Raw genomic sequence first — 10,737 nt, 5'->3', positions numbered from 1 at the left:
CAGGGATGTTTGTGGCATTCCTCAACAGTGATTCAGCGAGTTCAGGTGAGGAATGAAGCCCCAGTTCCCCGGGAACTGAGGACCAGGGTGGGACTACAGGAGTCTCCCAGGTAGCTGATGGGGAAACGGAGGGTGAACTTGAAAGCAAAGCCAGGTGAACAAAAGCAGCATGTAGTTTATTGCAAAAGAGACAGGTCAGACGGTGTGAGGAAGAGAGGTGAGAGCTCCTACTCAAGCGAGAAAGGGCAAGCAACTGGGAATTTGACCAACAGCACAGGGTGTCATGCTCCCCTCACAAGGGAAGCGGAGAGAGGGATAGAGGGCAGCACTGGGACAAGATGGAGGTAGATAAAAGGCTACTAGCAGAGTTCAGAGTCACACCGTCCGCTCGTCAGAGGAGAAGGGCTGATCAAGCAATCACAGATCAAGGCAATCTGGAGCTCACACACCCATGTCGCAGGAAAAGCAGGATGGCACCTTTACGGGCACACTAGAGCAGCGATGAAGACCTGCGCTGCTCCACATGGGTGCACGGCAAAGAGAGACCTACCCCCAGGAAAATAATAGCGAAAGGGGAAGGCAAAAGTTTTGGGTACCCTTTCTGCAACCTATTAGAGGACTGGACTGAGAAGAGGAACCAATGGGACTGGCTTTGGACTAAGGAAAGATCATTTGAGCCGTGAACATTGTGGTAGCGAAGGATTGCTCAGACATGAAGGGGGAAAACCAAAGTGTAACTTCCCCTAGACGCAGCAAGGCCACTCCAGGTGGGAACGATATGTCGAGGATAAACCTGCAGGGTCACACAGGTCGAGAATATGCCCACTACTGCAGAAAAGTATGGCGGAGGTCATAAACCTACATAAACACCATACATAACCACCATACTCAAACACAAATGTACCGCATATCACTGTGTTTATAAACATGTATTTTAATGATATGTATCTAGATATAAAATATGTATATGTACATGTACTTACATATCTATATATTGAATACGTTATTCCTACTGTAAAACAAAATATAACTGACTCTCTCCAATGCACTACCCTATATTTCACCCTATACCTCTCGATATATCCTCTACCTCCACTCTCCGACTCATCCCAAACCCCATTCCACTACTATGGTCTCCAAAATAATCCTTTCTAGACTCTTCCCTCATCTATCCTCACTTGGATCACCCCAAACCCCATTTTAAAACTATGACCTCCCAAACAACCCTTCTAATTTCTTCCCTCGCCGATCCCTCCTTTGACTCATCCCAAAACTCATTTACTACTATGATCTCCCTAATCCAGTTGTAGGGGCTCTTCCCTCCTTACACTCATCCCAGACCTCATCTTACTTCTATGATCGCCCAATAAACACTTTCTAGACTCTTCCCTTTTCTATCCCGTTATCGTTTTCAATCCTACTAACAGACTCACATGTCCTCCGCTCAAATGAACTCAAATTTCACTATACTATCCCACCACTAGTAGCGTGCTACTCACTGAAAAGCGCTTTGACAACTTGTCAGGGGTAGTAAGCGCTATATAAATACGATTACAATATATTACTTAGTCCTTCCTAAACCTGGCAAAGTGATACACATCAATGTTACGAGGCTTGGTAAATGACGAACTGTGACTCAAAAGTGGTGCAACCCAAACGCAAAACATTAGTAAAGCTGGCCCATTGTTCCGTCAGAGCCACAATCTGCTCGAGTACAAGGGAGCAGAGAAAGTGGACGCTGCCACTTTAAGAGCCGCTGCTGGAAGAGGGGGCAGCGTCTCCGCAGAGGCTGGGCAGCCGCTTCCCTTCAGTCCCTGTGCGGTCTGGAGTGGTCATCCCCGGACGGAGAGCGTGGACCCCGGGAGGAGGAGGAGAGAAGGTGACAGGGACGGGCAAATGGAGGGATAACGAGTGAAAGACGAATAGAGGAAGACGGAGACGTTGGGTGAGTGTCGGTCCCCAAAATGTACCTCTTCTCCACCGGAGTAAAATAAAAATACTGCTTGCGCGCGCCGGGTCCTACAACCTGTTTCATCAGGGCGCGGAGGGCGTGCGGAGCTCTGGTGTCAGCCGCCGTGCCTCTGCTCTGATCTTAGTGTGTTATGAATTAGAATAGACAGGGGGAGAGGAGAGGGTGAGGGTGAGGGTGGGTGGGGCGGGACGAGACGGGGACGGGAGTTAGGAGAGTGGAGTGGGAGATGAAAGGTGCCTCTGACGGGCAGGTGCCATCTCCCGGCAGGACACCGAGCCCTTCGGACCTGTGATAGGCAGAGGTGGTGGGGTGGCCGTTCCTGGGGCCCGGGACACCTGTGGGAGGCAGGTGTCAGGGGCTGCAGCACCCCGTGCCAAGTGCATACAGGCGGCGGAGGGGAGAGACTGCAATCGATACAGGTGCAGCCTGCGCGCCGTCTCTCTACCGAGAGGTAAGGCTTCAGACAGTCTTTTACCCATGGGGATCACTGGGTTCTTCCTCTTGGACCACCTGGGTAGAGACAGCCTGCATTTGTCAAGCCCTCGCGGTACTGATGCTACGGGGGTGGGCGGGTGGTGGCATCGTGCAATGAGCGCTCATCCTCGGACCGGGAGATCCCTGCTCTGGGAGCGGAGCTCGGACCCTTCCTCAACCCGAACTCACAGGGGGTAGGAACAGCTGGAATCGCGGGGGCCTTAGAGCACAGGCGGGGCTCCCTTCTCTCCAGCCGGTGAACATTTTGACCCCTTCACGGCTGTCGCTGTACGTTCTGACATCTGTCTGGTCCTTCGTACCTGCCCAAGACGTCTCCTCATCTGGACTCTCGTCCCGGATCTCTTCTCTCTTGTAACTGCACACCTGGCCCTCTTTGCTCCAGTGCACCTGGCCCTCTTTTCTCCGGTGCACTTCGCCCATCTTTGTCTGCAACGTCACACCTGGACCCTCTGCTCACCTGCCCGGCCCCCTTCTCCCCAGTAGCTGCGCACCCGGACTCTCTTTCCACCTGTGACTGAGCACAGGGCCCCTCTCCTCGCCCCCGACTTCACATCTGGACACGAATCCCATCTGTGACTTTCCTTCTGGACCACCTTATCCCTGTCGCTGCACATCTGGACCCTTTCTTTACGTGCCGCAGCTCAACGGAACACGCTTCACACCTGTCCGGAGCTCCTGCATCCATGGCCCTTCTTGCACCTGACCTCACACCTGGACCATTTCATCGCCTGCCAGTGCACATCTGGACCCTGTACTTACCCATCCCTGCTCATCTGGGATCTCTTCCTCCCTGCCTGGGACCCCCTTCTCTCAGGTAACTCCCCACCTCGACCTCTTCAGCCGTGACGGCGCATCTGCCCATCTTCTCGCCAGCCACTGCACATCTGGATCCTCTCCCCATGAGTGTCTGCGCATCAATGGCATCCCCCCGACTCTCGTTCTACATCAAGCCCCTCGTTTCTTCACATGCCCCCCTTCTCTCCCATCACAAACCTGCCCTTCCTTCTCAAGTGCGGCCAAACACACCTGCCCTCTGCGTCTCTCCACTGCAGCATGGCCTGCGGCCTATTCTCGCCAGCCCCTGTGACTTCACCCTCCCTCACCTGTCACTGCAGCTCGGCTCTGCTCAGCACTCACCTCGGCCCTAGGCTCGTGCGCAGCCCCAGCCGAACGCGCCCAGAAGCCACAGCGAGTCGGTTTGGACCGCTTTAGAAAGACCCTCAAACAAATACAAAAGAACACATCCTCAAACGCCGGTGTAATATGAAACCCATTCTCACCATCCTTTTGTACATCCAGGTCCTATTGTTAGCAGTCCCCGCTAGCCTGGTCCTGGCTATCCTTGTAATCCAGACCCTGTTTCCACCAGCCATTTCCGTTAAGACTATATTTTTAGAGGTTACTGTGACCTGGCCCGGTTTGTAACCGCAGGCATTTTGAAACGGTCGCTGTAATCCGGACCCTTTACTCACCTGCCAGGTATGTTAGGACTATTCCGAGGTGCCACTGCAATATGGACGCATTACTCAAAGTAATATCAACTATATTCTTAGCTGCCACTGTAAAGTGGACTGTATTCCTATTTGTCAATATAATCGCATTCATATTTTTATACACTCTAATCCAGTATCTACTCTCCTTTGCCACTGTAATCCCAGCCCTATTCTCAATTGTCACTGTAATCTGCACTCAATTCTCACCTGTCACTATAATTTCCGCCCTATACTCGCCTGTCACTGTAATCAATTCTCAAGTCGCTGCATGTCTAGATACAGTTCTCATATGTGACTGTAATACCCACCTGTCAATGTATTTTAGGTTATATACTCACGTCACTGCAATCCAGTCCCTACTCCCATCGGTCATTGCAATCTTGACCCTACCCTCAGCTGCTACTGTAACCTGGACTCGTTTCTCATCTGTCACTGTAATCTCAACTCTATTCAGATTCATTTAGCTCAGCCACTGTAATCTCGGCTCTACTCTCAACTGTCACTGTAATCTAGACTCATTTCCTATCTCTCACTGTAATCTCAGTCCTATTCAGACTAATTTCTTATCGGTCACTGTAATCTCAGCTGTCAAAGTAATCTGGACTAATTTCTCATGTCACTAATTTTAGCTCTATTCAGACTCACTTCTCATCTGTCACTGTAATCTCCGCTCTATTCTCGCTGTCACTGTAATCTAGACCAATTTCTCTCGGTCACTAATCTCCGCTCTATTCTCAAATGCCACTGTAATCTAGACTCATTTCTCATCTGTCACTGTAATCTCTGCTCTAATCTCAGCTGTCACTGTAATCTAGACCAATTTCTCTCGGTCACTAATCTCCGCTCTATTCTCAACTGCCACTGTAATGTAGTCTATTTTCTCTTGGTCACTAATCTCCGCTCTATTCTCAGTTTTCAATGTAATCTAGACTCATTTCTCATCTGTCACTGTAATCTCTGCTCTAATCTCAGCTGTCACTGTAATCTAGACCAATTTCTCTCGGTCACTAATCTCCGCTCTATTCTCAACTGCCACTGTAATCTAGACTCATTTCTCATCTGTCACTGTAATCTCTGCTCTAATCTCAGTTTTCAATGTAATCTAGACTCATTTCTCATCTGTCACTGTAATCTCTGCTCTAATCTCAGCTGTCACTGTAATCTAGACCAATTTCTCTCGGTCACTAATCTCCGCTCTATTCTCAACTGCCACTGTAATGTAGTCTATTTTCTCTTGCTCACTAATCTCCGCTCTATTCTCAGTTTTCAATGTAATCTAGACTCATTTCTCATCTGTCACTGTAATCTCTGCTCTAATCTCAGCTGTCACTGTAATCTAGACCAATTTCTCTCGGTCACTAATCTCCGCTCTATTCTCAACTGCCACTGTAATCTAGTCTAATTTCTCTCGGTCACTAATCTCCGCTCTATTCTCAGTTTTCAATGTAATCTAGACTCATTTCTCATCTGTCACTGTAATCTCCGTTCTAGTCTCACCGTCTCTGTATTCCAGACTCATTTCTCACCTGTCACTGTAATCACAGTCCTTTTCACTAATCTCACTGGACCCTGCCTTGTCCCTCATTGCACAGCTGGCACTGGTCTATCTTCCTGCGAGAAAGGACAATGGAGGAGGGCACTTTAACTGGCACTGAGAAGCAGATGATCCGAGACTCCTGGAGCCAAGTGAATGAAGACCCCCTAATACATGGAATTGCCTGGTTCACCAGGTGAGTGTGTGTCAAGTGAACCCTCTATTCCTTTTTAGGTCAAGCCTATCATACAGCACATCTGTCTAGTTGTGGAAGACATATTGTGAGTTTACCAAGAACATAGAGGGGATAGCAACCCTCTCATTGCTTACCATTGGTTGGCTTTACTGTCACTCATTTGCCTACTTTTTATTCAATGGCTTGCCTTGTCCATCGTTTGTCAGTCCCTCCCCTGGATTGTCAGTTTACTAGTGACCACCTAATGCTTACATTTAGGGAGCTACTTTTTTCTTAACCACTCTACAAGAATGCCTGTGTTTTCCAACTGTCTCTGTAGTGTGTTTCTCCCCCCTCAAGCTCCGTATTGCCCCCTCTTGCCGATGTACTTCTCCCTGTCCCTTACATTAATGCTCTTACCCTAGTACGCTTCTCCCTCTAGTGTTGCTTTCTCACCTGTGTGCTTCTTCTCACCCTACCTCCGCATTGCTCACTCTCTCGCCTGTATGTTTCCTGTGCTTAATTAGTAAAATAATAAGTGCCAGAGCCCCGGCAAGAAGGCTATTGCAGCTGGCACCACCCATTGCCCATCATTGCTGCCAATGATGGGGCCAAAACAACTCTCTCGCCTGCAAGTGCGACAGTTCAGATTATTCGAGGTCCCCTAAACTAAAGGAATAGCTGGGGAGATAGATATCAGTACTTTTTTATGTATATTGTATTTATAAACAACCATTGTTCTGCTCACCTCTAAATTAGATGAGCAGTGCCATCATGTGGCAGACTGTCATATGTGTGGTGTTGGCAATTGAGTGCCATTGCTGAGCACCAGAAACCAAACAAGTGCTGGTGCTAAGCACCAGAAATCAATCAAGTGCTGATGCAGAGCACAGGAAACTATCGGCTCAAATTAAGTACTGTGTGCTCCCTACTTCCAGGTCTATGTTGCTCTCTCTCTCTTGCCCATCTGCTTTTTTGTGCACCCCTCTCATCCGGTCCTTCCATGTTGCTCCACTCGCAAGCACTGTTGCTTCTGCCCGCCATTTAAAAAACCCAAAAAACACAGTTTTCCCACTTTGTTCTTTTTACTTACAGATCCAACTGGGATTGGTACATAAAAAGAAAAAACAATCACCCACGTCATTTTGTAGGTGCTTGCTCGAGTTGTGCATGCACCTACAAATTGACACGGAAGGCCAGGTCTCAGGCATATTTGTATTCTACTTTAACTATGCTGAACAGTATTTGGAATGCTATACAGCATCGCTAAAACCCCTTGCCAAAGCCAAATAGGTCCCAAAGGCAAGACCTATTGGCTTTGGCAGTGCTTTTTATACAAGGTCACTGCATGTCACAGAGGGCCCTAGACATATGGTAAAAGACAGATTTAAGACAGATGGCCCACTTTTATTTTTTTTTACGCTTTCTCTTTTGAACCATAGCCCTTTACTGAGATTCTGCTCGCCCTGCTAGTGAGTGCACTTCTGAAGGGAGCTCTCTCAGTCTGGGTCTCATGCACAACGATTCTTGTGTCAGTAGGTGGGCTCTGTTTTAAGTTTCTCTTACTCCTGTATTTGCAAGACTAAATCACACCGTCATATGAGAAAAAAAACGCAGTGACATTAATGTGCCACGTGCTGGATGCAGAAAAAGTCGTCATGTAATTGTATTGTTATAAAATGTATGCAAAGGAAATGCCCCTTTTCAGGCACCGTGGCCCATTAGCGGACGGATTCCAAGTTGTAAAGATGCTGTATTGGAAAGTGGTCTGATTTGGGTAGAATTTTGGTGTCATGCATTAGTGGCCAGAGTGGTGCTTTTATCCAGATATTGGTCGCCTAAAAATACCAGAGGGCTCCTTTTTGCAGTACACTCCTGAAATGGTTTGAATTAGGCTGAGCTGGATGGATCTGCTCTCTACCGGAGCAGGTGATTTAGTGGCAGATGCCCAATGAGGCTGGGAGTAAACGTTTCCAATGTTCTTTAAAAAAAAACAAAAAAACACTTTATTACAATTTCGTTTATTTCCACTTAAAACAAACCAGATACACAACTTCTAATAATTTTCAATGAGCAGGGCCGCAATTATGTGGCAATTCAGGGCCAATTTTTGTCAGGATTGACTCAATTATACAGCAAAAATGCTAATTATGTGGCAGCATGTGGTGCATTCCGCGTCAGTATTTTACTAGGTATGCCACCACTATAGTAAAGGATGAATACCGCAAGACTATAATATTGCATCGACCTAACCAACTACGTTGCTAGTACAGAGACGACAGATACATAATTGTGGCGATCCTGTCCTGACCGTGAAAGACAGAATGTGAGCTTGGAATGGAGCGGTAGAGCGTGGAGTGATTCAGGCAGTCAGGACAGGCGCCGGCGGGCATACTGGATCGCTGTGTGTGTGCACCAGCAGCCTACATTAAAGACCATTACCGCAATACAGGCTGCGAGTCATCTTTACAATAATGCAATAGTTAATAGGGTTAGGTACGACGTGGAGGTACAAAATAGCAATAAATAATATACCTCCCGTGGCCAAGTAATGGAGGCAGTTTTACGCGGTGTCATACCACCATTTCACTATTGTATTTCGAACTGCCATTTACGCAGACATCCTACGCAAAACATTACTTCGCATGTTTTTAGTTCGGAGTTTTTACTTTGCAAATACCATTACTTCGCAGGTTTCTACTCCGCATGCTTTTATTTCGCAACTGCTTTGAAAAGTACTAAAAATGCTTTTTCAACACATTTTATTACTAGGCATGCCACTGAAACGCTTTTTTCATTCGTAAGAAGCACAGTTTTTTTTTAGAATATTAACCAAAACTTCTGCGTCGGGATGACAAGGAAATATGGGTTTTGGGTGTAAATACACACGAAATCAATCTTTTTTCAAAATTAATATGTCCGTCATCATTTAAATAATTTTTAAGTCCGATAATCAAACATTCTTTTTTTCCTTTAAAAAAAATGTCAGAGCTAAAAAACGAACATTAAACGAACATAAAACATTTTTTTAACGATTGAATTTTGCTTATTGTTTTAAAAACGATATCTTTTCAAACTAAATTGTACCAGCATATTGTCATTTTTATCAAATAAAGTCCTTCCACTATTTATAACTATTTATTTCACAACACTACCCTAACCCTCAAACCCTACACTAAACTAATTAAACACCAATACACTACCCTAAAACACTAACCCTACACGTCCTTCCCTCTTCCCCCATTCCTGACCCTACACTCCAACACCACCCTGCATGACCCCCAACACTACCCTAAACCCTAAAACACTACCCTACACAAACACCACAACACTAACCCTACACATCCTTCCCCCTTTCCCCATTCCTGACCCTACACTCTAACACTACCCTGCATGACCCTCCCGTCACTACCCTAAACCCTATAACACTACCCTACACAAACACCACAACGCTACCCTAAACCCTAAATCACTACCCCCTGCATGGCCTTTCCCCTTCCCCTACTCCTGTATGCTACCTACTCTCAAATGCGATAGCGCATACAATTACAACGCATGTGTTGTAACAACGTTTGCGATGTAACAGCAACGCGTACTAATGGTATGTGTTGTTATATCGCAAGCGTAGTAATGCTTGCGAAGTAATGGCATGCGTACAAATAGCCACGTACTAATGGCTGTTCACCCTCTGGCCACCAATGCACGACACCAAAACACTTCCAAAATAGGCCCTTTCCAATCAGCATCTTTCCAACCAAATACCCACCTGCTAATGGACTACAGTACCTGATACGGGTATTTCCTCTACATACATTCACATTGCTTCTTTTTTGGCACCCAGCATGTGGGCACAGTAATGGCACGTGCGAAGGGCACCAAGTAGAAGTTTAGAAAGTAGGCTACAGCGCTTCCAGCATCTGCTGCTGGCAACATCCCACTCACCCCTAGTTCTTGGAAACAATACATTTCAGTATTTTTGTTGTTGGCAAAAGTTGTTTTGAAGTGGGTGATGGGCCGAAGAAGAAATGTGTGACTGCAGAAACATCTCAAATATGGCACTGAAGAGTGCTTACCAACAGCTCTGAACTCATACAGAATGGAACTGGAGATATAATGCAATATATGAAAATCTCTACCTGTGTCGTAGAGGGAGCTAGCAGATTAAGAGCAGAGTAAATCACTACCTCTATCCCATATGACAGGGCATGCAAAAGGAAACGTCTATGCACATTTGAAGCTTCACTGCAGCATCAGCCACATTGCAAATAAGCTTTTCGTCCTATGCTCATTCATTCGTTTAGTTCATGTTTCTCCAATGAGTAGCTCGTGAACTATAGGCAGCTCTCTTGCTACCTGTAAGTAGTTCTCTTGTGTGCAGCCAGTCTACTCAGTTTGAAATAGAAAAGTGTGTATTCGAGATTAAAATTTCAGAGCTCATAAATTACAAAATATATTTGAAGTATATTTGTGGAATCCTGGATGGATGGAAGGGTGTATGGTAAAGTGGATGGATGGCAGAGGGTATGGATGCATGGATGGATTGATGGCAGGATGGGTAGACGTATGGATGGGTGGATGGATGCATGGATGGATGAATGGGCGTATGGATGGGTGGGTGGATAGATGGCAGAATACATGGATAAACGGATGGCAAAGTGGATAGATAAATGGATAGATGGCAGGGTGGATACATTGAAGAATGGATGGTAGGGTGGGTGGGTGGATGGATGAAAGAATGGACAGACCGATGGATGGCGGAGTGGATGGGTGGATTGAATAGGGAAAGATTGAATGATGGATGAAAGAATTAATGGGCGACAGAACGCAAAGGTGAACTAGTGAATATCAGCAGGATGGAAGGGTGAAAGGATGAATGGATAGGTGAGTGGATGGACTAGACAAGGAAGCTCTCCCAGGGCGGGTTGGGCTCATTTGCTTCACATGCCTGGTGCCATCAGAGATTTAGTTCAAAGTGGGAGGTATTTTAATTTTTTGGCTACTCCCTTGAATGGGAAGGACCGTTTTTTGCCTTGGCCTGTTGGTTCTGTGGGATATTTATATTCTCTGA

At 46.5% G+C, this 10,737-nt stretch overlaps 1 protein-coding gene across 2 annotated transcripts in view; it reads left to right on the top strand.

Annotated features, from left to right (window-relative positions):
• The first annotated feature begins 1,809 nt into the window (after window positions 1-1,809).
• Window positions 1,810-10,737, top strand: part of NGB (neuroglobin) — a 79,626-nt gene continuing 70,698 nt past the window's right edge. Inside the window, exons 1-2 of one of the 2 annotated variants that reach the window (XM_086936621.1) lie at window positions 1,810-1,945; window positions 5,553-5,690. In XM_086936621.1, coding sequence (XP_086792747.1) covers window positions 5,587-5,690 — 104 coding nt within the window. In that variant the 5' untranslated portion in view covers window positions 1,810-1,945; window positions 5,553-5,586. Of the gene's footprint in view, window positions 1,946-2,194; window positions 2,424-5,552; window positions 5,691-10,737 lie in introns of those variants that run through there. The other variant, XM_086936622.1, reaches the window with a different exon arrangement.

Source organism: Lissotriton vulgaris, chromosome 9, assembly GCF_964263255.1.
Source record: "Lissotriton vulgaris chromosome 9, aLisVul1.2, whole genome shotgun sequence".
NCBI lineage: Eukaryota > Metazoa > Chordata > Amphibia > Caudata > Salamandridae > Lissotriton > Lissotriton vulgaris.
The sequence above is the reverse complement of the archived record's forward strand: the minus strand, read 5'-3'. Positions and strand labels throughout refer to the sequence as shown.